The sequence below is a fragment of the Loxodonta africana genome, chromosome 25, assembly GCF_030014295.1.
Source record: "Loxodonta africana isolate mLoxAfr1 chromosome 25, mLoxAfr1.hap2, whole genome shotgun sequence".
Classification (NCBI taxonomy): Eukaryota; Metazoa; Chordata; class Mammalia; order Proboscidea; family Elephantidae; genus Loxodonta; species Loxodonta africana.
In genome coordinates, this window is record NC_087366.1 from 39,148,251 (window position 1) to 39,175,869 (window position 27,619).

Below are 27,619 nucleotides of genomic sequence, written 5' to 3' on the forward strand. Positions count from 1 at the left end.
AAGCCATTGAAGCATTTTAAGAAGCAAAATGATCAAAACTGCACTTTGGGAAGAATAGTCTGGCAACAGAAGTAGGATTGATAAGAGTGGGAGAGCTGGGAACCCATGACAGGCGGAGGCTATTGCTGCAATCCTGGGTATTGCAACAGTAGCACTACCTAAAAGAGGGGTTGCCACTCACTGGTTCAGCAAATATTTTTGAGCACCTGCCATATATAAGATGCTGTACAGTGTTCTGAGGATAAACACACAGGTGCACATACAACACAGTTCTGAACTTTAATGAGCTTAGAAGTACAGCAGAGTAAACAGATACATGCAGAGCTAAGTATGTAATAAATTGAGATGAATGTAAAATGAAGACATATGGGAAGTATTGGGAGATGTAAACGTAGAGAGGAGCTGGATGTGGGAAACATGGAAGATAGAAAATTGACATGACTTGGCAATGACCAAGTATGGCACATGGAATGGAGTCTTATGTGGTGCTGAAGTTTCACTGGGTCCTCGGAACCATGTTGATACCACTAATGAAAACAAGAATTTTCAGAACTTGTTTGGAGAAGACCAGGTAAACTTGTTTAGGTACCCACTGAATGATAAGTTCTGGCAGGTCTTCAGTGGGAGCTATCTGACAGGCAGTTGGAAATATGGGTTTGGTGCCAGCAGAGAGAGCAGGACAAGAAATGATATATTTGGGGATTAGCTATACACGAGTAATACTCAGAGATCTGAAAGTAGATGCAACTGCTTTCAAGAAGGAGAGTGGAGAGAGAAACAGGCCTGAATACTAAAATGTGGAGAACCATTATACTTAGAAGGTTTTCAGCAATGAATCTTTGATGAACATGGAGAACAATTAATTAGAGAGAAGGGGAAAACATTGCTATAGGACAGAATCCAAGGGTGGTACAGAGTTTCAAAGATTTAAGTAATCAACGATGCCACATACTGTAGAGAGCTTTCCCCGGAAGTAGACCGAAAAAGCTTCTTAGATTTGCTGGTTAGGGGTCATTGGTGAATTTCAAAGGAGTATTTGAATAGAGCAGTGAGGAAGTGCTGAAGAAGTATAGATGCACTGGACATTCTTAAGAGTGTTGGTAGTGAAGGAAGCAGAGAAAGGGGACAACAGTTTGAAGATTATTCATAAGTTCATTAAGACAGTATTAAGGAAAATATTTTTAGGGAAATTAGAGACCAAAACTTCATATCAAACTATATAGTCCCTACAGAAACTGTACCCAGAAGGTAGATGGCACAAGAGGGGGAAGAGATACATTTGTCTTTTTTTGCAGGCCTAACCTTCTGTATCTGGATCTCCTTCTATGTCTCTCTGGTGGCACTTGTGTTACTGAGGTGGTTAGGGAGCAGCTGAGGTTGTAAAGAAGTCATTTTTCCCCGACAGATTTCCAGGTGTTAAGTGTGATCTGCTGGAACAGGATACAGGGCAATCCTATTTTCCGTTAAAGCAGAACATTCTAGGTCTGGAGTAATTTGGTTAAAACATAACCCTAGCAGTATAAATTCAGCATCATCAAGAATATCTTCAGGATCTTTCCCCTGGGTGCTAGAGAGTGCCTGTAATAGATAGAGGGAGTTGAAGTGTGATAATTCTAAGATACAAGCACTCAGTTTAGGAGACAGACTCTCGTTGAGTTAGCATGCACAGCAGCCGGCAGCCATAAAGCTCAGCAGACGAAGCCACTTCAACATGGTTCCTGTCGTTTTTTGTTGTTTCTGTTTGTCATTAGAACGCAGAGAGATGTAATGCAATTCAGGGGTTTAGTGTCTGATTTTATGTCCAATAGCTACTACTTGAGTAGATCATTGTTTTCAAAAACATTAGCTCTGATAAGAGATTTCCCAATGTCTCAAATTCATTTGGACGTTTGTGGGAAAACGTTTTCTTGGCAGGGGTAAAAAATGCCCAATGTCATTACTTTTCAGTGATAAATTATTCCACATTGTTACCGAAGTGGGATATGATGGCTAAAAATTGCTGTAAAAGAGGTAATATTGCAAGTATGACCTTCTCTATCTCCTTTCCGTCCGCTCCGCCATGGATCACTTACCCTCACATAGTCTGTGTCCCTAATCCTGGTGAGCTAGGTGTTTGACCACTGCTGGTCATGGGCGAGCTTAGTCCGAGAGAGCAGGGCAGTGAGGACACAGACGTTATCGTTATATGTAGTCCCCAGGTTACGAACGAGATCGTTTCCTAAGTGTCTTTAAGTCGAATTTGTAGGTAAGTCAGAACAGGTGCATGCAGTTCTTAGTCTTATTTTAGTGCAAGGAAAGGCTTGAAACCTTTTCAGTGATTTAAAAGCAACAAGTGAAGATAATTGTGATGAAGAATTTATTTCAAGAAGGGGCTTGTTCAGTTGTTTCAGAGGGATGGCAAATCTGCATAATATTAAAGGGCAAGTAGGAGTCGTCAGTAAGTCCCATATGAGTGACTGGGACTGCGTGTATTGGGAAAATCACACTAAGCGTGTGCCCCAGGCGCAGGCAAGCCTGTTGCCATCAAGTCGATTCCTACTCACAGTGACCCTACAGAACAGAATAGAACTGCCCCATAGTGTTTCCAAGGAGCACCTGTTGGATTCAAACTGCTAGCCTTCTGATTAGCAGACATAGATCTTAACCACTGTACCACCAAGGCTCCAGTGGTCTGCAAATGGAACATCAGTGCTAGGCTTCAGTAGGTACTGGCTGTGCTGAGCCTCTGTGAGCTCCAGCTGGTGTGGGCAGATGTGAAGTTAATGTCATTTGTAACATGTGTGGTTAAGTGCCATGGTAGAGATATGAAATGGCACCTAGGGGCAGCTAGGAGGTACTCCGTTTCAGCTTGGGATGGGAGTGGCCAAGGGGCACTGGGTGTTAGGTGAGGCTTCTTAGAACAGACACCTGCTGAACTGAGTAGGAAGGAGTGTAGAATGGAAATGAATAAAGAATATTCCTGAAACGACCTGCAAGGAACAGATAGGACTGAGGCTTGCTGAAAAGACAGAACAATAGCAAGTACCTCCCAGGCTCTGAAGTCAGATTTGAGGGTTAGTTGGTGCCAGTGCCGTCATGCTGAATGTTGGAGGAGGGCAACCATATTCGGTATCACCTATTGCTGGATACCACCAAGGGCACACAGACCGAGGCGCTTACTCTAGAGAAGACCAGAAATATGTTCCACGCAATCATTAGCATTAAGAGTCCTTTACATTATCCCATTTGTAATGTTTTCCTTAGAGTGATCATTGGTTCCAACCCTGTTTCTACTTCACCGCTTTCAAATTCAGCGGTTCAGTGGGTGTTTTGGATGTGTGTAAAGGGTGTGATCAAGGTTGGAAAGGAAAATTCAAACAATACAATATTAAAAAAAAAAAACTTAAAGTGACATTTAATTACTAAAGCACCATACGTTTGTTGTTACATAATGCCCATAAAAAAAAAAAAAAAAAACTAGAGCTTCAGTGGTACATCTGGGCAGATAAAATTAATTTTTTTTTCCTTCTGGTTTCTCAGTAGTTATATTCTTGTGGGATTCATATAGATCGCTTTTATATTAATTAGCTTTGCTTTCAATTTTTTTTGGTTTCTTATAATATGTGCTTTTTTAACCATGTTTGTTAAAGATATGCACTCAAAGACTCTTTCTTTAATATCTTTACTCCACGTTCTGCTCAGAGAATTGATTCTTTCTGCGTGACGTCATGTTGCTTTTTTCCGGCTCATATATCAGCTGTTTATTTTTCTTTTTTCTTCTTTTTTTTTTTTTTTAATTTCTCCCTATCTTTTCTACCTTCCCTCCCCCCTTCCCTTTTCTCTTTTGTTTTTCTTTTGTCTTCAGCCTATTCTGCAAACTTGGAGTTCTTGTCAGGCATAGGATTTCACTGTTTGGTAAGGAGACCCTTGAAAAAATACTAGCATGGCCCTCACCTGGTTTTCTTTGCCATTTCTGCACCGTGTTGTGTGCGGCTATGTTGCATGGGTGCATGGTTGCACGGCTGCATGCATGGTTTTCATAGGCCAGGATGCCTCTAGGTTGTTTATAAGTTGCATTATCTCTGGTGCAATTGAGGATCGTAACCTTTTAAAATTAGTCCAAAGCACAATTGAAAATCAAAAGGTTGTGTTATTAAACAGCAAATGAATAACAATGGCAGCCATATTTTATTCCAGAGGGTTAAAGCGAAACTGGGCCGTTGAGTGTGTTGGATTATCTCTGATAGATCAAGTGACGAGCTGTGATAAATTGAAATTGCTAAAATGCACCTGTGTTTTTAATGCCCTTGACTACAGATACGCATGTTTGCCGCATACCAGACATTGGAGCTTCCTAGTAGAGACAGATGGGCAAGAGAGAATTTTCTAGCATTTTTCTCACCCCAGAGTCTGCTTTCGTTTCTGACAAATTAGGTAGCTGAAGCCCATGTTCCTGAGCACCCAAAGAGCAGACTCTCCCTTCCACACACTTTTCCCTGCTGTGGGGCTTTAGCAGTCAGTAACGGCTGGCAGAATTTGTGTTTTACACTTTCCTGCATCTGCTTCTATTAAGCACCAATGCAAATTTTAGCCCTTTTGCTCTGTGGATTCTGAGATGCCGTTGGGATAATTTCAGTTACAAAACATTTAGTGTGTCGATAGCGATGTTATAAATCCATTTTCATTTACAGGAAAAATTAAGGGTTGAAAAAGATAAAGTCATTTCTGCAAAAGCCACAGTGAATAAACTCAGGAATAGGCTTATATGCAAATAGCTTTTAAGTTCTTTACAATATTGCATTTATTGAAAAATGATCGTTGCTGGATGTAATTTGTAAATGCTGTATTTGGTTTCTGGTATTATTGTTACATCCAGTAGTTGATACTATGAAATTTAACAATTAAAGGTTATATTTTATGTATTTCTTAAGTTTTTGTATTAATGTTTCAGTTATTTAAAATTTAATGGGGAAAGTTTCTGCAGAATAATTTTCACTTGACCGATTTTTGTTTAACTTCTCTTCAACAAAGATAAATTTCTATGAAAATTGTTCAGACAAGATTTTCGTGTGTTCTTTAACTTTCACATAAAAAAAAAACTTTCACATAGTAACGGTGAATTCAAATATTCTCCGTTTGTCTGCAGAGAGAACTCTAATTAGAACTCTTTTGAGGAGCCCATTTCTCAGCTGCAGTTTATACATTTTTGTTAATGAGAATAATGCTATTTTCTGTTATTCTGTTTACTTGTTGTAGATTCTTGAATCTGTATTGTATATTTAACTGTAATGAAAACCCTATGGAGTGCAGTTCTACTCTGACACACATGGGGTTGCCGTGAGTTGGAATTGACTCAAAGGCAACTAATAACAACAACCTAAGAATAAAATAAGAAAGAATTGAAAGTCGAGGTTAGAAAGAAGGACTTGGGTTTTGTGCATATGAGCAAAGTAAAGGCGTAAAAGGATGCATATTAACTCTCAATGTGTCAGAAAGGTGGAGTTGGAGACAAGAAGGAAGCATTAAGACAAGCAAAGAAGAAAAAAATCTTGTCCTTGTGGCTGTAATTGTGGTGGTCAGGGTTTGATGCCTAATAGAATATGTGTTCCAAGTTGGCTGCCACATTGGAGCTGTATCTCCAAACCTTGTCTGTAGTTGACATGCATTTCTGATATACAAAGTGAGAATTACCAAAGCTTGGACTCCTGTATTTGTGTTTATCCTTTCTCTACCTTAAAATATTTTCTATACATTGAAGTAGGGCACACAGCCCAAGGTTTATATACTGAGATCAGTAAATAGTGTTTATATACCTTATATATTCTTTATGAGGCATTTACATAATTTTATTTCATCTGAGGGAAAGATAAGGTTTTTGAAAAGGGGAATGAGCTGTATTCCCCACCAAACAGGAATTAAAATATCTGTCAAAAAAGAAAATAGTATCTTGTTTAAATTTAGGCTTCTCAACTTGAATTCTGGAATGTTTGCTAGTGATCCATTCATGTATTTCTGGAAATTCAGTTAGGAATGAATAGGACCTAGACAGGTTCACAAGTGATAAGGATCCCATTTGCCATTTTCAAGGACCCGTTGTTGATTAAAGAAATATTGCTTTTAATCGCATCATCTCCCTCCACTTTTGCTAACTGGAAATTCTCCTTATTAAGGAATATATATAAGCTCTCCTCTTATTTCCTATTTAAACCTTTCAGTCATTTTTAGAGCAAGTGGAATCTGGTAACTAAGACTCTGATAGACCATTGAAAGAACAGGGATGATGGTGGCACAGGTGTGGGCATACCAGGCTGATTTAGGGCTTTATTTGATAATAAATCTAATGCCTTAATGGCTTTCATTTTTTTTGCATTTATTCAGTAAACATTTATTGTGTGTCTGCTATATGCGAGGCATCCTGTCAAGCTATGAGAATAGAAAAATCATGATGTCTTGACCTCTTCACTGCCACCACCTGGGGCCAATGACAAGCATCTTTCTCCTATGCTACTCTAATAGCCAACCTACTGACCATTCTCTCAGAATCCCTCTTGCCTCCCTAATCTGTGCTCCACAATATTCTGATGTCCCCAAACACTAGTCTGTCACATCGCACTCCTGCATACTCAGTGACTGCCCATTTCTTTTAGAATAAAGGTCGGAATTCTTAGCATGGTGACATAATATTTCACAGTCTGTCCCCTGTGTACCATTCCATCCTCATTTCCAGCATGTCCTCTCTTGCGCGCCATGCTTCAGTTTAACTGGCCTTCTCTAAGCCTCTTGAATATGTTATATTCCTTCCTGTCCCAGGGTCTTTGTATGTGCCTGGGATGAGGGCCCCATACTTAACACTGTACTCTTTAACCCTCTCACCTATAATAGAGTAAACTATTCATCCTTCAGATTTCAACCCTAATATGAGTTTTCAGGAAAGCCTTTGCTGACTTCCCTAATTATAACCCTACTATAATAACATTTTCATTGTTCCATGTACCTTTGCTTCGTATCACTGATGTTTTATGATTACTCGATTAATGTATCTCTCTCACACAAAACTCTCAGCCCTTGAGGGCAAGAACCCTGTCTGGTCGTGCTTATTGCTGTATCACCAATGCCTAGCCAGGAATCTGGTACTTAGTAGATATTTTCCAAATACCTGCTGGATCAGTGAACCAATCAGGTCCTGTTGTCAAGGAGCCTATGGTCTAATAGAGAAGATAGATGAATAAGCAGAGAATTACAGCCATGAGATAAGTACTTTGCATTTGCAAGTTTCTTTACAGTGATGAATAACCCAAGCTTAATTTTTTGGTTTAAGAGATTATTAAGAAAAATATAGAAATATTCAATTAGCCCACAATTTATGAGAATCAATTTTTTTTTTTTTTAATTCCTCAAGGGGTTCATGAAAACACTTAGGGCACTTACATTGAAAAGGAAGTAACGCATAGTTAATGACTCTTCAATCATGTGGTGGTTGAATTCAGCCAACAATGATCCTTTTAGCTCTGGGAAACATGCCCTGTCTGAAAAGCCTGGCACAAAATATTTATCATTTGCAGGCCTTTTCCACTTTCCCATTTTCCGGTGAGTTTTTAACACTCTAATGTGATAGTAAATCCTCCAGAGACTCCCCAGAGCTACTGGAGAATTTCCTAAATCAATGATAATAGAGAGACTTAGGAATGCCTGCAACAAAGCTAGCGTTTTGTAACATAACTGAACATCAAACCCGAAGGCGTTGCTGCTGAGTGGATTCTGTCTCACAGCAACCCTACAGGACGGAGGAGAACTACTTCAGCGTTTCCAAGGCGGCTGTGATCTTTACCTGAGCAGACTGCCACATCTTTCTTCCAAGGAGCGGTTGATGGGTCCGAACTGCAGACCTTTTGGTTGGCAGCTAGTACTTAACCACTGCACCATTAGAGCTCCTTAACTGAGCATAGTACTCTGAGATTTCTTCTGTATGACCTGGCATTGCCCCCAGAACTCAGCATATAGCATGACTAATACGACTCCAATAGTAGCTGCAGGAATATCGAACAAAATAAGTATTATGTGTTTAAATGAAACAGTAGCTCTTGTTAAAATATCCTCCCCCAACCCCCGCCAGGCATGTATGCCTAATTTTAACCAGTGCCTAAATCTTAAAGTTATGTTTGGAAGGTTTTTTTTTTTTTTTTTTTTTTTTTAAGTAAATAGCCATGCAATATGGTACATTCTGCCAACTGATCAATAACTTAGTGGATTAAGTTTTTGTTGCTATTTACGATATTCCCCTTAAAAGCCTTTTATGCATGTATTTCAGCGGTGTCTGCAGTCTTGTGTAAGGGGATATTAGAAAATTAATACATGTTCGTATTATCCCTAACAAGGTTCAGATTGTGCTTGTGTTTTGAATAGGATAGGCATAATGAAAGGAAAGGTGTTTAAAGTACAAAGAATCTTGGAGGATAGTGTCCCCCCAAAAAACAAACCCGCTGCCATCAAGTCAATTCCTACCCATAGCAACCCTATAGGATAGAGTAAAGCTGCCCCATAGAGTTTCCAAGGCTGTAATCTCTACAGAAGCAGACTGCCACAACTTTCTCGGGCAGAGTGGCTGGTTGAGTTCAAACCACAGACCTTTTGGTTAGCACCTGAGCACTTGAACCACTGTGCCACCAGGGCTCCTTTGAGGATAGTGCATATCTAAGAATTGAATGTCCCATTAAGTTGAGAATTTATTGGTTCAGTCACACACAATCTGCTGCGCTTTGCTGATCATTATTATTCATGACTACAGAGCCTTAATGTCCTTCTCTAATTTAAAAATTCTGTAGTCAGGTGACAATACCCAAGGCAAGGTTCCAGGATTTAACTTGTGTTTTTATACTATGTAAAAACATATCCTATTTCTTATAGACAGGTTCAGAAATTTCAGAATCAGACATCTATAATGAAAATAATGTCAGAAGATAAGAGTAAAGTGATACAGGGATTTCTTTCATTTACTCATAGCATTATGGAGAATTTCTTGACTTTGGGACAAAGAAATAGAAAAAGGAATTATCCAAAATGTGTTATCACTTTAACTGAAACTTCTCACCAAATTAGGGAACCAAATAATTTTACTATTTTCAGTATCACAGTCTTCCAAAGTAGCAAAGTCATTTTCATGTTTCAGTTTCTATCCCTTTACAATTTTGCCACAAAATGAGATCTTTTAGCATTATTTTACTTTATTTTACATTATTAATAAGGATTGTTCTAAGATTAATCATTTCTTCAAAGAAAATATATAATTAGACATTGTTTCAAGCAAGAGCCATGCTAGAGAAGTCAAGAACGGCTGCCATTGCTGCTTCCAGTAGCAGTCTGAGAATCCTCAGTGTATCAGATCTCAAGAAGTGGTACCTGGTATGTCAAATTTGAGGCATCTTTGAAAGTTCTAGAATTGTGGAAACCTTACGTTCAAAGCCGCAAAACAAGATATTTCTCACTAAAGCAGCTTTATTTCAACTGTGCTTATGTTATTATTTAGATTTTTATGAGTTCAGTTACAATTAAAAAAAAAAACTCAGTGTTCTTTCATTCTTAGAATCAACTATGAGCTGTGATTTAAATAGCATACCTTTTGTGCATACACACACACACACATACAACCTTAGAGTCAAATTGATGTTTCTTAAGCATTTACGTGTTTTAAGGTGTTGAGAGGTCCATCTGAAGACGAAGGAACTAGTGTGTACCTTGAAATGGGGTGAGCTGATGTGGTTTTCAGACTATTCAGAGCAGTTGAGCAATGAAAGTAAAGAAAAGCTAATCATCCCCTAAACATTTTACCTCTGACTACACTGTCAGTGGCCTTTTTTATACTTATTAATAGCAAGATTGATGTTTCTGATTATGGTGATCTAATGTAGCCTAAAGAAGGACAGTATTTGGATTATACTTATTGTATTGAAAAGCCTTGCTCACTGCATGCTTTATTTCTTTAAGACTAACCATAATTTTAGGCTTCTTGAATGTGCTAATGGAATCGATGCTTTGGCTTGGCCTGCAAATTAAGATGTTGTAGATTCAATCAGTAAATTTTGCATTCCTTAAACTTCATTTTCCATCCTTTTTTTTTTTTTTTTTACATGGGCACACTGAGACGTGTGGGTTCATGGAGCTTACAGTTTGTTACTTCAACAGTTACAGAAATTTCATATTCACAATGTACATTTTGATTTTGATCCACAGAACTTGCCTGGTCACTGGGGCTGCTTCCTCCTCCTCTTCCCATCCCACAGTCAGTCCACAAATGTTTCCTGAAGTTCCTGCTGTAGGTCAGACACTCTTCTAGGTGCTGGGTTACATCAGGGAACAAAGCGAATCAAAAGCCCAACCTCACAGGCTACTGTGAATGGATGTTGAAAATATCCCTGGCGACCCATTTGGAAAAGGGTATGAGTTGGCTCAGCACAGAGTGCCAACACTGATAATCTACCATAAGAGACAGTCCATGGGATGGGAAAGGGACAGAAAAAGCGTTGTGAGTTTTAGGGCGACATTGAGGGACCAGCAACTCTGGGTGCCGAGTAAGAGTTGCATAAGATTCATACACATTGTAGGGTCCCCTATTCCTCACAAGCCTTCTTCTTCTTGTTTTCTGAGCTGGATCCTCTTTATTTTTTATGCCTTCAAACACTGGAGGCCCTGGAGCCTTTTCTCACCTGTATTTCTACTCACTCTGGGTGATTTCTTTCAAGCTCTTGATTTTTAAAATTATGTGTTCAATGATGTCTAAAATTATACCTCCCACTCTCTTTCCCCTGAAATCCAGATTTTTATATCAACTTTGTATTCCACATCTCTCCTCAAATGTGCAGTAGAACCCATCACACTTACCATGTCCGAAGCTCAACCCCTGGTCCTTACCTCTCCCACCCTCCCCACAGCCTGTGCCTCCTTTGTGTTTCCTCCACATATGAAATGGTACCACCCGCCACCCAACTCCCGGGAAAACAATTGGAGTTATCCTTGACTCCTTTCTTTCTCTGTCGCGTCATACTCAGCCCGTAAGCAAGTCCTTTTGTCTCAGCCTTTAAAATATTTCTTTAAGTTATTCGCTGCCAACATCCTAAGCTGAAATCACCATCACCCATCAGCTGATTCTGGACCCCTGCAGTAGCTTCCTTCTCCCACTCTTCCCCTGCCAGAGTCTAACACGATGTGAAGTGATTAATCCTTTTCAAATATAAATCCAATCATACCACCATCCTGCTCAAACCCCTCTGGCTTCTTCCTGTTGAATAAACAAACAAAAAATCCAAAATTCTTACTCTGTTTGGAAGACTCTAGAACCTGGTCTCTACCTGTCTCTCCACCTCAGATCCAACTTTTTTCCCCTTAACCTGACGAGCTTGGGCTCTTTGACTTCCTTGCCTGGAACACCAAGTTCGCTTCTGCCTCTGACCACTTGTGCTTGCTGCTCCCTCTGCTTGGGCTCTTCTCCCAGATATTTGCCTGGTTTGTTCCTTCCTTTCATTCCAATCTTTGCTCAAGTGCCACCTCCTCCGGGAGCCTTCTGGCACCCCCATTACCCTCCTGACACTGCCATTACCCTCCTGACACCGCCATTACCCACCTAGTTATGTTAACCCTTATTCTCTGCCTTTTTTTTTTTTTTTATGACCTGATATCGTATTGTTGTTGTGTGCCATCGAGTCAATTCCGACTCATGGTGACTCTATATAGAAGAGTAGAACTGCCCCATAGGGTTTCCTGGGCTGTAGTGTTTACAGGAGCAGATTGCTAGGTCTTTTCTCCCTGGAGCAGCTGGTAGGTTGGAACCACTTACCTTTTGGTTAGCAGTAGAGCGCTTAACCCCTGTGCCGTGAGGGCTCCTTGATATTATATATTTTATTTTTGTTTAAAAGTTCATGATCTGTGTCCCCCATTAGAGTGCAAGTATCACCAGGACGTTATCTTGTTTATTACTGAATCTTTGAGAGTGCCTAATATTTAATGCTTATTTGTTGAGTAACTGAATAATTAAATGGATAATACTTCTAGAGGCTGCAGTAAAAGCCCTAGGACCGGGCTTATTGACAGGGAAGTAACACGTTTTGCCTTTCTGCAGTTTTTGCCATCATTATTATCAGACTTTCTGAGATTTGAAGAATAAGACAAATGGAACATTTTCCCAGTAATACCTTATTTTGTCATTATCTGTACCGTAGCACTGACCTGTCCTGCCCATGTTCTAAGGCAGTCATTAATTTCTGTGCATATTTAATTTACTTACTTTATGATACTTAAAAAAAATTGTGTATATAAAAAATGAAGCATATTCAAATGTCATAAAAACCTACCCAATAGGAGTTGTCAACCTCATCGCCCAGGAGATGACTATATACGTAGCAAAGTATAGCTTGAGAAGGTGATGATACCAACTTTTACTGTCAGTACGTTACTGTGTATTCATCATTTTATTTGCTTTACTATATCCCTATGACAGACAAAAATATATGTCGTACTTGTATCATGTGAGCTAACTCCTGATAAAAAATGCCAATCAAAACTGAGTGAATTTCATCTTACTTTCAAGAATTTGGCCCCTTTTCTAGTCTTTCATGAGAGTACTATTGACCTTCTTCAGCCTCTGATGCTTTTTTGCATCTTTTTAGTTTGATGCTTCTGTTTTTAGCCAAAGACCAACGACATTCAGGCAAATTAATTTATCTTAGTTGAATGCAATAAAAAAGCAGAGCCACTGGAATAATTAAAATGGAATTTAGTTCATTAGATTTTTAGCCCACCATATTTCTTAAAGGATATGAGTTGACTTAAAAAGTTTGCATACAATATGTTCTAAAAATAAGATGAGCTGGTGTGGGGGGGGGAATATATTTGGAGAATTCAGTTAGAACTCTGTTAGCCTGGCAGTGCTTTTTAATGCTTGAGTGTGTCAGCTATTTGATGAGACATGCTTTATTGCTTTTCTACTTACATCTGCATAACCACTTTTGAGCAGAAAAACCGCATGATTTTAAACTCGATTATTAAAATCTTTTAAGTGAGTTGTTACTGAGTTTTGACGTTGACCAATTTTTCTTGAACACAAGTATTAATTAAAAAAAACATTGAGAAATTCCGAGGGATATTCACAGAGCATGTTGTTTTTTCTCTAGGAAATGATGCAACATCAATTGTCAACTGTCTTCATATTTTGGGTCAGACTTTGGATGCAAGGTAACGTGGTTACAGTTTTCTCTAAGCCAATGAATATAGTCTTGATACATAAGAGTGTTAAGAAGAACCTAATGTCTCGCTTTTATTCTTTGGAAGTGTAATAAAGACTTCAGTGTAGGTGAAAAAAACATCTTTTGTAAGTTATTAATAAAATGGCAGCTTATTATTTTTCTGATGATATATAAAGGAGCCCTGGTGGCTCAGTGGTTAAGCACGTGGCTACTAACGGAAAGGTTGGCAGTTCAAACCCACCAGCTGTTTTGAAGGAGGAAGATGAGGCAGTTTGCTTCCAAAAAGATCATAGCCTTAGAAATGCTGTGGGTCAGATCTACTCCATCCTGCAGGGTTGCTATGAGTGGGAATTGACTCCATGGCACTGTTTTTTTTTTTTTTTAATGTAGATTGCTACTGAAATTTCAAGTAATTTCTGCAGCAGCTAGGAGCACAACTAGGGTTGAATTATCATGTGAGGGAAAAATGGGAAACTGATGACTGTGGGGTCTTATTAGCTTCCAGTCACAGTACTGGCTCCACATTTGTAATATCATTTAACTTTATAGGAAACATGAGGGTTTTATTCCTATTTCACAGATGAGTAAAGTGGAGTTTAAGATTACACAGTAAGCATGGAAGTAGACTAATTCCCGAGGCTGTGAACTTTCCACGTTGCCATACTATCAAAATGACCATAGATCCAACATGTTGACCTACTACAAAATCAGTTTACTTAGTGTGATTGATTCAGCTTTTAAGCCATACACTTAATGCATACAACGTGCAGGGTAAATCTAAATAAAAGTTCCTAAATGTCTCCTACAAAGAATATTTCATGATACTCTTTGATTTTCTATTCTTGTGTTTATAATTTTATTTGAGATGCTTCCTATAGTAAATGAAGAAAAGAGACACCATTATACATCTTCATCTCCTGCTAGAGTAACATTAGGGTATCATTTCTGTATAAAGTTCAGCCTTTAGAGGCTTATTTAGATCAGACTTGATTGCTACCCCTTAAAGTGTAAAATATCTATGTTATATGATGACTTTGTTTAACTGGCATTTAATGTTTCTTTCATACCCTTTGCCTCAGGAAGCATTCTAGTCTTGTTGGATTTGGTATTAACTGGCTCAGAAGGTGTGTTCTGTTGGTTATTAACTATTCTCAAAATTTGAGTCCACTGATGGAAAACATGAAGCATTAGCACTACAGTTTGCTCTGAGGTTTTAAATAAGTTGACTATGAAGTCATTTGGAAAAGTCTGTGCTGTTCCAGAATAATATTGCTGCAGCCTCAAGTGTAGTTAGAAAGCAAATATTTTAGGCTAATGTAAAAATTTAGTTAATCCATCCACAGACGGTTGGATAAACCAGATGTGGCATACAATGGACTATTACTCAACCATAAAAAGAAATAAAACCCTGATCCATGCCACAGTATGGATAAACGTAGAAAACATTAGGTTGAGCAAAATAGGCTGGTTGCAAAAGGACGAATACTTGATGACTCTGTATGACCTCACTTATGTTAAATAAATACATAGAAAGCAAAGGTTATTAGTGGTTACCAGAGGTGGGATGGTGGGGGAAAAGGGGAGTTTTTGTTTAGGGGGCACTGAGTTTATGTTAATGGTAGTAGAATAATTTGGAAAAGGACCGTGATAAAGGTTGCACAATGTGAAGAATGTTATCAGCGTAACTGAATTGTACATGTGGGAATTGTTGAACTGGCAAAGGTTGTGTGTATTTTCACCACCATAAAAAATATTTAGGTGACTAGGTGGATGCTGTAATTGAGAAACACACATAAAGTAGAAAGATGTTTTTTATTTGTAGGATGGTATAACTCTTCTCCCATTTATGTCCTAGGACTGTGATGAAGACTGGCCTGGAGAGTGTTAAAAGTGCCCTTCGAGCATTTCTGGACAATGCAGCTGAGGACCTGGAGAAGACGATGGAAAACCTTAAGCAGGGCCAGTTCACACACACCCGAAACCAACCCAGAGGTGTCACTCAGATTATCAACTATACCACGGTGGCACTGCTGCCAATGCTCTCATCGTTATTTGAACATATTGGCCAGCATCAGTTCGGAGAAGATCTAATATGTACGTAAATCTATTATATAACATTCATTTCCTATGTAGTATAATTAGAAATTGTAAAAGCCACACCTGAGTTATTCAAACAATGCTTATACATTACAAAGCTTTTTTGCAAAAAATTATAGTTATAGAAGCTATTATAGAGATAAAAGATTATTGAATTCCATGAGTTCACAGAGGGGACCGCTAAGGTATACAAAATAACTTACGCATTGTTGAAATACTAATTGCAGTTTTTACTCTTTTTTCGAATCTTATTTTACTCTATTTTCATCTTTTGCCATTTCTTTATCTTTTTTCATGTAAACTTTCTAATGCAGTCTGATCATATAAATGCAACTTGAAATGTTTTCAAGTAACTTCTAAGTCAATGCAGATTGTTTGCACAAGCTATACTATGACTATACTATACCATACCATACCATGCTGTACTATAGTATAACTGACTATGAAGGCTATTGAGAGCAAGCCTGGGTCTAAATAATTGGTCTACTAGGATGATGCAAATATCTTCTGTTTACTGTTTTCATTGTATTCTCATGGGGGATTTAATCAGCTGTTCTTGGTTGGAATTATGTTGTTGTTGTTAGGTGCAGTCGAGTTGGTTCTAACTCAGAGCGACCCTATGTACAACAAAACTGAACATTGCCCAGTCCTGCGCCGTCCTCACAATCATTGTTATGCTTGAGCCCATTGTTGCAGCCACTGTATCAGTCCATCTTGTTGAGGGTCTTCCTCTTTGTTGCTTACCCTCTGCTCTGCCAAGCGTGATGTCCTTCTCCAGGGACTGGCCCCTCCTGATAATAGTACAGCCAGAATGCACATTAGAACGAGATGGCAAGACTTCATCTCACACACTTTGGACATTTTATCAGGAGGGACTGGAATTTTATAGTTGTTATAAATATCTACAAAATGCCCGAGATTACATGGAGAAAAAAAAATCACATGACCTGTCCTCCCTTCCTGCTGATATGAACATGAAAATTGATATGAGCCCTTGTTGAGCAGACGCCTGGTCTTCACTGCAGACTCTCATGTCGTCAGCTCCCAGGTGACAGGCAGCTCTGTATAAAAATAACTGCAGTATTCAGTGGATGTCCCAACTACTAGTTGCAATAAATTTAATTTAACCAATAGGAGCATTGCTCACAGCACATTGTGTACAGGAGAACAGTCCTGGAAGGCAAGGATTATTTCTCCCTTCATCTGTTGGTTTCTCCTCCAAGATATGATAACAGAGTTGGAATTAGAAATCTAAATGTGCCTTTGCTGATAATAGATAATTTCTAAGGTTTTGTTTTTCTAGCTTCAAAAACTGCCAGAGTGAATTATGTAATTAGAATAATATCCTTAGACTGTCAGACCATTTGAGAAATAACTAACACGCTACATCCTCTAATGCTCTTATTTGTGTTCGAGGATTAAAGATACAGTCCTTACATACCTTTGGACAGGGAGTCAAAAACTATCTTTCCCCCCAGTCTTGTGTTTAGTTTTATTCTTGGAAGAAATCTTTTATTCTTATATGTAGAGAAAAATTACAAAGAAATTGTTTCTGAAAATGTCTGAATAATCACAGGATATTCTTAAGGTTTTACACTCCTTAAAGAGAAGAATTTCATTTGAGAAGAAGTGTTTATATTTCATTTTACATATCTGTTTGTTCTTGTTTGTCTTTTTTCATGAGTTAAAATGTTAGTATGTCTTTAATCTAGAATCCTGTTATAAACTTTCTTGGGTCAATGTATAAATAAGAAGTGTTATTTATTTAAGCGAGACTGTCTTTTTCCTCAGTGGAAGACGTGCAGGTCTCCTGTTACAGAATCCTGACTAGCTTATACGCTTTGGGAACCAGCAAGAGCATCTATGTGGAGAGGTAAGATTTAAAAAGCTGTTCCAAGTCTTATAAATATTTACATCAGGAGTCTTCATTTTATAACTTTTTCCTTAGTTGGAAACTAAATCCAGTTGACCTACCGAATTCCTCTGGAGTAATTAGGCAATCTTTTGGCTAAATAAGAATTGATGTAATACAGGACAATCGAGTTATGCAGAAAAAGTCAAGCAATAATGGTAAATGCCATACTTAATAAAAAGTTTAAGCTTACACTATTTATAAGTCTTATGAATCAGCTAGTATAGTTTCCTTCATTTTTCAGTCCAAAATACCAAGGATGTACAAACATAGACAGTTATCACCGAAGCCAGTTGTATTTTTTCATGTTCTCAGGTTTCAAAGAGGGACTGATTAACAGTGTCAAATGATGTGGACATGCAAATTAAGATGTCATCATTGAATTTAAAATTAAGAGACCCTTTGCACCTGGAGTAAAAAATTGGAGGAGAGAAGAAAAGGAGGACATTTTCTAGAAAGGCTTGACTAAATAAAAAGACGTTCTGATGGAAAGACTTCATATTCAATAAATGTGAATGCTCTTCCAAATTAATCTATAATTTTAATAAAACTACAAAGATAAAGTTGTATTTTAATGCACTTGACAAAATAATTTGAAAGGTCATTGCAAGGAATAAGCCCGTGAGACTAGCCAATAAAATGTTGAAGGAAGAAAGAGTAAGGAAAGGGCACTCATTTGGCTTACCAGATATTAAAATTTATAAACCTACAATAATTAAAAGGGTGTGACATTTGTGTAGAAATAGAAAAATACATCAGTGGAAAAGGATTATTGGGTTCACTCTGAATATTTTAAAATTTTTACCTGCTTTTTTATCTTGACTATATTTTAACATGATTTATAAAACATTTTACACTAAGGAAGTATTATAATTTATTCAAACATCACCTTATTTTTGGACAATTAGCTTGTTTTCTCTATTTCACTAACATAAACAGTGCTAAATCCTTGTTCATAAATTTCCTTGTATGTTTATGCTTATTTGCTCTAGTTATAATCTCAGAATTTGGAATTCTAGGCTAAAGGGTATGCACATATTAAAGGATTATAAGACATTTCTAACTACCTTTTTAGAAATTTGGAAGTTTTACCAGAGAATCTTCATTTATTCTCATTTCTGATTCTTTTCTTTATTTACAGATGTCATAGCTAAAAATGGGAACTCATTTTTATTTTTAGGTGCATTTCTCTATTGGTTAATCTATTTTCATGTTTCCTTGGCCATTTTTCTTTTTTTTTAGTGACTTGTCTCTTTTCATCCTTTGTCTATTTTTCTATTTATGTGTTATCTCACTGTCTTGTAATAAACGATTTATTTAAAAAAAAACTACTCCCTTCTTGCCTGTTATTTCTCCAGTTTTTATGCATATTTTAAGTCTTTATAGTGCCCATGTAAAAACATTATATGCGTGTAGTATTTTCTGACTCATAAAGTTTGAGTTTTTATATACTCACATTTATTAATCATTTCATGAATGTTTACCCACTTAATTTTGTGGTTTAAAAACTTTACGCTTTTATCAGATGAAATTTCAGATATTTTTCTCCTGTTTTTCATGCTGTCAATGGTTTAGATTTAACTTTTTAGTCCCTTTGTTCATTCAATAAATATTTATTAAATAGCGGCTGCTGGGGATACAGAAGTGAACAAGGTAAATCTCTAATCTCATAGAGCTTATATCTGTTGAGGGCAGTATAAATAAAAGAGGTAAACTGATAAAGGTGATCCTAACCTAACCTAACCCACTGCTGTCAAGTTGATTCTGGCTCGTATTGACCCTGTAGGACAGAGTAGAAGTGCCCCATAGGGTTTCCAAGGAGCACCTGGTGGATTCAAACTGCCGACCTTTTGGTTAGTAGCTGTAGCTCTTGGGAACCAGAAGGGTATAACTTGTCCTATGGATATGCAAACGATATAAAGAATAACACAGGCTGGACTTTAAGGTAGTCAGGAGTGTATCTTTTAAAAACCAACTTTGTAAACTCTGAACTTTTCTCCATGCAACAGAGAAATCAGATGCAGATAGATTGTGTCTAATAGCTTCTCTTTTCAATGACATCATGTGCGTCGTCATCCAAGTGATGGTTGAGAAAGGAGATGTGAGAAGTTTGAGGAAAGTAGAGAATGAATGAAATGATCATGGCTGAAAAAAAGAAGGGAATTACTAGATGTGCATCTGAATTCTATATTTCTTTTTCGGTATAATATAGGATTTAAAATCAATATTTTTCATCACCCACCATTTGTAAAATAATCACTTATTAGATATTTCTCTCATCTACTGATTTAAAAAAATAAAATCTTTGCCATATACTAAATTAATATATCTACCAGGTTATGTTTCTAGAATTTCTATTGTGTTCTATAATTTTATGTTTTTAATCATTTGGTCAGTACCGCATTGCTTGCATTATTGTTGTTTTGTAACATAATTTAATATCTGAAAGTCTGAATCTTCCCCTCTCTTGTTGCTGATACCCCCTTGCCTGTGTATTTTTAGTTTTGAAATTTGGGATCATTTTGAGGGTTAATTTTATTAGTAGCAATATTATTGTTCCTCTTTTAGATAAAAACTGCCAATTTTAATATAACTTCTTTGGTTATTAACATAGAAAACTTAAAAAATAAATATTTCCCACTTCCAGGCAACGTTCTGCATTAGGAGAATGTCTGGCTGCCTTTGCTGGTGCCTTTCCGGTAGCATTTTTGGAAACCCATCTTGACAAACATAATGTTTACTCTATCTACAACACCAAGTCTTCACGAGAGAGAGCAGGTAACACAGAAGCATGTGCAGTATTGGAGAGATGGAGCTAAAATGTAATGGCATTTCTTGTCTTTCCCTACAGTGATTCTTAGTGGGCCGTTTCATTTTACTACCTCCAGTGCTATTTGTTCTTTAGTGCTATTATTCGTTGTTTTATTTTTGTGGAATGCTGTATACCAGTCCCCTAATATTTCTGAAGAAAAATTTGCTTAATTTCTTCTAAAATAATGAGCCACAGAAAAATTAACACTCCCAAGAACAGCACACAATATTCAGTGGGTACAGAAAAGATCAATCTGATTTCCAATTCAGTTGTCTCGTGTAACTAGTCAGCACAGCATTATTGTTAATTGCATTTATTCATTCATACTCTTCATTTTTCTTTGTTGACCAGATATATCTACTCTACTAGGAAGATTTTATTTCATGTGACTTTTTCTAATAGTTTGGTACAATTTTAATCTTTTAAAAAATTAAAATTTATAAATGTAAGACACAGTCAACAACTGTAATTTGTACCTGGTCCTAGCTCCTAGTATGTGTTTTCCTAAGATTTTGTGTCTATATGCACACTAGGTCTCTATCTATCCAACTAGCTAGCTGTCTATCTGTCTATATCTATTTACCTGTCTGTCATCTATCTGTCATCTGTCTATCTATCTAATCTATCTACCTACCTGTCTATCTATCTATCTGTCTATCTATCTAATCTATCTACCTACCTGTCTATCTGTCTATCTATCTATCTATCTATCTATCTATCTATCTATCTATCTATCTATCTATCTATCTATCTATCTATCTATCTATCTATCTATCATCTATCTACCTACCTACCTACTTGCCTACCTACCTTCCTGCCTCCCTACCTATTTACCTATCTACTCATCTATTATGTTGCTTTTCATTTGGGAAAATCTACTTATTTGCTAGATAGATAGGCCTTTTTTTTTTTCTAACTGTCCCAGTTGAAAAACACTTTTAGAGCCCTTTCTCACAATTTCAATGATTGACCTTTCAGAAGCTATTAGAATTATCAACTAGATTTTGTACTGAGTTGGATAAACGAATACTTAATAAAGTAGAAACCTACTTTACTTCCAAACTCTTTAAAGCAATCAAAGTGCAGTTCTTAGAGCCTGAATGTTACACAGCACCCTCCCATGTAATTTTTAGTTTGGTTTCCTTTAAGTATGATAAAGTATATTGTATTTTAGTTGGCTTCGAATAGCCCGAAAGAGTTTTCCGAACTTGAGCAAGGAATATTTGCTGTTCACAAATGCATAACTCTGTGAATGTTTTGTTTCTCTTTGTAAATCATTTCTGTTTGGGAGCTGCTAGTTATACTAATTCTATAGTATAGAATTGTGTCAAACAAAGAATCTTCTAAAGACTTAAATAATGATTATGTAATTTGCCTATTTTATACTTGTAAGTTTCAGATATGGAGCCCTGGTGTAATTTTCAGATATGAAGCCCTGGTGGCAGAGTGGTTAAGCACTTGCCTGCTAACCAAAAGGTCGTTGGTTCAAACTCACTAGCCACTCCATGGGTGAAAGATGGCAGTCTGCTCCTGTAAGGATTAACAAAAACCAAAAACACCCAGTGCTGTCGAGTCGATTCCGACTCATAGCGACCCGTAAGGAGTATAGCCTAGGAAATCCTGTGGGGGCAGTTCTACTCTGTCCTACAGGGTCACTATGAGTCAGCATCCACTCAACTGCACATAACAACAAGTTTCATATAACAGATGAAGTTGAAGAAAAATATGTTAAATATTTCTTAGTGGTATTCTTCTATATAATGTTCAGAATATATTTATAAAGTAGTTAACAAAACATGCTTGAGTTCGAATTAGTAATCATCTGTGTAAACATTAAAAGATTTCTCATATTAAGACTTTTTGACTGGTTAATATTTTTGCTATGAATCAAAAATGAAGCAGATTTGTTATTTTTTTAGGGATAAAGAAATACACAAAGCAGATAATTTACCTGCTATGCTTCTATAACATGTTGTTTGCATAACAAAGTAAAGAAATGCAACGTAATGATTCTCATTTATTCATTTTCTAGGCAAGCATTCAACAAATATGTGTTAGTGGTGTGTAATGTGGTATGTAGAGGAGATACGATACAAAGATAAACAACACTTGATTATTCTCATCAGGGAATTTTCAGTTGCGTAGAGAGAAAGAAATTGACCAATAAATTTAATAGAATTAAGAATAAAAAAAGGACCACAAAAAAAAAAAAAAAGTTTTAGCTGGGACACCTGGAGAGGCTTCCCAGAGTTGGTACAAATCTTGAAATTAACCAGTTGCTGTTGACTTCCACTCATGGTGACCCCACGTGTGCCAGAATAGAACTGTGATCTGTAGGATTTCAATGAACGATTTTTCAAAAGTAGATGACCAGGCCTTTTTCTGAGGCATGTCTGGGTGGACTCGAACTTCCCACCTTTTGGTTCACAGCAGAGCATGCTAACCATGTACAGCACCGAGGAATTCCTGTCTTAAAATTAAGAAGGCTGCAACTATGGTACATCAAGGAAAACTGCAAACACTTGGACGTGGTGGCTAGAGATAGCTTCCAGGGGAGAAAATGGTGAAAGGTCAGACGAGAGAAAGCGTGAGGGAGTACATCGGGCGAGGAGTGAGTACTTCCCTGTTGGCAAAGAGGAACCTGTTATTGGATTTAAACATTTTTAAAAAAGCTACATAACAGCAATAAGTAAATGAATAGGTGTGAATCGCCAATCAGAAAAAAATATATATTGTCTTAATTCAGAAGAGATATGATTGAAGCAAGGCCCCTTGGATGGAGCATGTGGTGAAGTGGTTAAGAGAGATAACAGAGGTAGAATCATCTCACATGGGAGGTGAGGGAGCATCACAGCCTGGAATTTCTCCCAGATTTCTAGCTTGGGTGACCAAGTGGATAATGTTGTCTTCACCAAGATAGTACATGCTCAAGAAGTAGGCTGGAGTGGAAAGATAAAGTTCAAATTTAGATATGCTGTGTTTTAGTTGCTTTTGAGATATCCGTATTAGACCACAAAATTTTAGGAAATATGGCTTTGAGAGTTATTGGCTTATAACAGAAGTCCTTAGGACTTGCCTCGGTAAACATGTAAGCCAAAAACAGAAGGGAGTTAAATACAGATCCCTGGAGAAAAGCAATATTTAAAAGTTCAGCAAGGAGAAGAGTCAGCAAAGGAGACTGACAAAATTCAGAGGAGAACCAAGAAAGACTGCATGCCTAGAAGTTAAGTAAGAGGGGCATTTTAGGAAAAGGGAACTTGGTCAGTGATGTGAAATGCCCCTGTGCAGCCAAATAAGATAAGGAGTGTGAAAGAACAAACTGAGTGGAGGAAAGCAGAAGCCTACATTACCATGGGTTAAAGGGTACCTGGAAAAACAATCTAGGAGAGGTTCGATCAGTGTATAGGTTGCTGAGGGAGTTCCTTCGTCGCACAAATGGTTAACAGCCTCACTGCTGACCAAAAGCTTGGAGGTTTGAGTCTACCCAGAGGCACCTCAAAAGAAAGACCTGGCAATCTGCTTCTGAAAAATCGGCTCTTGAAAACCCCCTGGAGCACAGTTCTATTCTGACACACGTGGGCCGCCATGATTTGGAACCAACTGAATGGCAACCGCTGATGATGGGTAGGCTTCTGGGAGACGCTTTAGAGGGGGAGAGGCTGACAATGCCGGGCTGAGTAGAGCCCCTGACACGAAGCAGGGCACAGCATCGGGATCACAGGTGAACCCTGCATAGGGACTTCAGAACGCCTTCCTCTAAAAATGAGGAACAAAGGTGAAACTGGGGTCAGACATAGAAAGTATATAGGCAGGAGAGCAGGAAGCTGAAGAAAGTGGTATTGATGTCCTCCTTTGCTGACTTTAAGGTAGTGGTGGTAGGGTAGGATATTGAGGAAACAGTGAAGGTTGGAAATAGCTGGCATGAAAAATGGGAGAAGGAGCCAACTGAAGACAGCTCAGGTACAGCTGAGCTTTGAAGCCCAAAATGTAATTGTTGCTCTCCTGTTGCAAACAGTGGAAGTCTGCCATGTCGTATCAATTTTTCGTTGAACATAATTCATTTTTACGTGTATTTCTCCAGCTCTCAATTTGCCATCTAACGTGGAAGATGTTTGTCCTAACATACCGTCTTTGGAGAAACTCATGGACGAGATTGTGGAATTAGCCGAGTCTGGCATTCGCTACACACAAATGCCACATGTAATGGAAGTTATACTGCCCATGCTTTGCAGCTACATGTCTCGTTGGTGGGAGCACGGACCTGAGAACAATCCGGAAAGGGCTGAAATGTGCTGCACTGCTCTGAACTCAGAGCACATGAACACACTTCTTGGAAATATATTGAAAATTATATATAATAACTTGGGAATTGACGAAGGGGCCTGGATGAAGAGGTTAGCAGGTGAGCAACGGAAAGAAGGAGAACACTTTATTATTATCAAAAAGACTTGAAACAAGGAGACTAGAATTTTACTATCATAGTCTTTATCAGTAGTTTCTTCCGTGCTTCAAAAATAGTACTTCTCTCAGGCTACTTCTTTGAAAAATGTAGGTATAATCAGACATTAGGTAACTTACTTCTTTAAGTAAACTTTCTATTTTATTTCTGTAAGATTAATCAATAAACATAGTGATAACAACAAATAATTTCATTAGATAGAGACAGAAATAAAACTGGATTTTTAAACAGCCCACTTTTAGCAGTCTGTCTTACAAGAGAAGAATCAAAAGGTGCAGGGTAATATTTACATTTAAAAATATCTGTCACTGCACTATTTATATTGAAAAATTGGAAGCAATCTAAACTCTCAGCAGCTGGAGAATCATTCAGTAGGTTATATACATCCATATACCAGAATATTATGACATCTTGAAGCATTGCAGTTTCAAAAATGTTTTATGAATTGGAAGGTCCTCATAATATCAAGGAGGGTGAAAAGAAAAAATTTAAAACTGAATACAGAATGATGCGTATATAATATATATATGTTTGTGAGTTTACCTATTGATAAAAAACTGCAAAGAAATACAGTACCTGGCCTTACTAATTGGGTGGGGCGATTATGGTGGATTTTAATTTGTCTCTTTCATATATCTCTACCATGGCTGTATGTTACTTTTAGGAGAAAAGCTTCTTTCAGAAATGACCTAATCAAGTTTAGAACTGTAACTTAATAACTGCAATCATTATTAACTAAAACTACAGTGTTATGTGTAATCTGGCTCTCCTGTTGAGCCAAGGATGGGCATGGTTAAAGTCAGATGAACATTCTCCAACTGTACGTAGGTCCTTATATAGTTATTCAGTGGTCTGTGTAGCTCTTCTAAAGAAAGGCCTAGGGAAACTTTTCCATTTTTGGAAATTTACTTCTTTGTGTGAAAATAATTGATTTTCCAACCCTTTTTAAAAACAGAAGGACATTGAATTCAATTCACTATTTATATTTGGGTACAGCGATGCAGTTAGGTTTTGGAGATACAAAAATGACTAGGGCGTGGGCTCTACCCTTAAAGAATCCATGCTCTAGAGGAGAGAGAGGCTTTAGTTGTGGTACAGTCGTAATTACAATCTATCCTCATTTTAATGAATGTTTATGCAGAACAGAATATTAATGTCTGTCTTCAAACAGTGTTTTCCCAGCCTATTATAAACAAAGTGAAACCTCAGCTCTTGAAAACTCACTTCTTGCCATTAATGGAGAAACTCAAGAAAAAGGCAGCCTTAGTGGTATCCGAGGAAGATCATATGAAAGCCGAGGCCAGAGGCGATATGTCGGAGGCGGAACTCCTCATTCTAGATGAGTTCACCACGCTGGCCAGAGACCTGTATGCCTTCTACCCTCTCCTGATTAGATTCGTGGACTACAACAGGTATAATGCTCAAAAGTGATTAATATCCACAATTTAGACATAAACTGGCTTGCTTCATATGTCCCTCTTGAGTTGTTTCATTCTTTAAATGTTTAGCGATGATCTTGGTCATGATTATGACACGACGTTGTTGTTAGCTGCCATCAAATCAACCCCTGACTCTTGGCTACTCCATGCACAACAGGATTGGACTGTTGTGATCTATGGGTTTTTGTTGGCTGATTTTCCAAAGTAGGTTGCCAGGCCTTTCTTCCTAGTCTTAGTCTGGAAGCGCTGCCAAAACCTGTTTAGCATAACAGTAACCTGTAAGCCTCCACTGATAGATGGATGATGGCCATGCGCTAAGCATGAGTTGTATTGGTCAGGAATCGGACCCAGATCTCTTGTATGGAAGGTGAAAATTGTACCTCTGAACCACCAGTGCCCTCATGATTATAACAAAATTAAATGTCTGTAGAGAAGTTAATTACCACTAAGCATCTTAAAATTAAAACCAGAAATCTCATTCTGAAGCAGTCTGTGAACAGTTTGACAGTTACAATGTTGAATTCTTTTTAATATAACAACTGTACACTGAAACCCTTATGAGCTCTCTGTGCATCCTTAGTTACTTGGTTTAAAATTTAACTTTGGGGGAGAATTTATCTCTTTTTTTAATTTACCCTGAAAGCATAACTGAGAAACCCATTTATTTCTTATATGGTCCAGGGCAAAGTGGCTAAAAGAGCCTAACCCGGAAGCAGAGGAACTCTTCCGTATGGTGGCCGAAGTGTTTATCTACTGGTCAAAATCCCATGTAAGTATGAAAGTGTTAGCAGACGGTGCCTACTGTTTGATAAAGGATTTTTACATTTTAGTCAATTTTTCAATCCTATAGGTAAATACTTTCGGTAGTGTTTCTCAAACTGTCTGCTAGGTATTTCTAACAGTTGAGGATAAGAAATAGCTTTCCCTAGGGAGCTTTGGGCAATACAACCTTTAATTTTTTTTAGTTTAAGATTTATTTTTTTAAAAATAAGGATTTTAATAGCCACCATGTTCATTTTTAAATGTCTCCTATAAATCTTAGAGTAATATTGACATCACATAGAAATGTGCTACTTTTATCCTCTGGCATTTCCTGTATCTTAGCGTTTTACTGTATAACCCCAGGAACAGTTAGGGTCCAGTCTGAGAACTGCTGACTTAGACTTGTGGTTTTTCATAACAGGGCACTCTTATTTTACTTGTAAAGATATGTTTTCTCCCTTAAATTTAAAATAGTTGGGACTCAGAAGAAGTTCATAATATTCTATCAGTTATTTCAGATAACTAGAACTATAATGTTAAGTGAATATTTAGTATCACCCCAAATTATTTCAAAAGCGTAGAATTTTTGTATCAATGTCAATTCTATGGCACTTTGTAAATGGCAACTCTGAGAAAGTATAAATAAAAACTTCAGGCTGCAATTTCATCCTCTAAGGTATCTTCCTGATTTAATTCATAAGACGGTTTTGCAAATCAAATTACTTTGAAAATGTAATATTTTTTTGAAAGGCAGTTTCCATATTATTTAGGGTAATAAATATTATCGGTTACCTGCATCTGGGGGTATTTCAAATTTATTATCAAAATGTATATAAAAATATACATAAAATATATCATCACACACAATGAATATATGAAATAATAGCCTTTTTAACATGCAATTTTGTATTTGCACATTGGTGTTCA

At 37.5% G+C, this 27,619-nt stretch overlaps 1 protein-coding gene across 1 annotated transcript in view; it reads left to right on the forward strand.

Annotated features, from left to right (window-relative positions):
• The window catches only part of LOC100676989 (ryanodine receptor 2), a 362,795-nt gene that overhangs the window by 204,487 nt on the left and 130,689 nt on the right, over positions 1-27,619 (forward strand). Inside the window, exons 50-57 of the mRNA XM_064276716.1 lie at positions 3,845-3,894; positions 13,140-13,200; positions 15,067-15,305; positions 17,100-17,181; positions 19,868-19,998; positions 24,114-24,434; positions 25,663-25,903; positions 26,612-26,699. Coding sequence (XP_064132786.1) covers positions 3,845-3,894; positions 13,140-13,200; positions 15,067-15,305; positions 17,100-17,181; positions 19,868-19,998; positions 24,114-24,434; positions 25,663-25,903; positions 26,612-26,699 — 1,213 coding nt within the window. The remainder of the gene's footprint in view (positions 1-3,844; positions 3,895-13,139; positions 13,201-15,066; positions 15,306-17,099; positions 17,182-19,867; positions 19,999-24,113; positions 24,435-25,662; positions 25,904-26,611; positions 26,700-27,619) is intronic.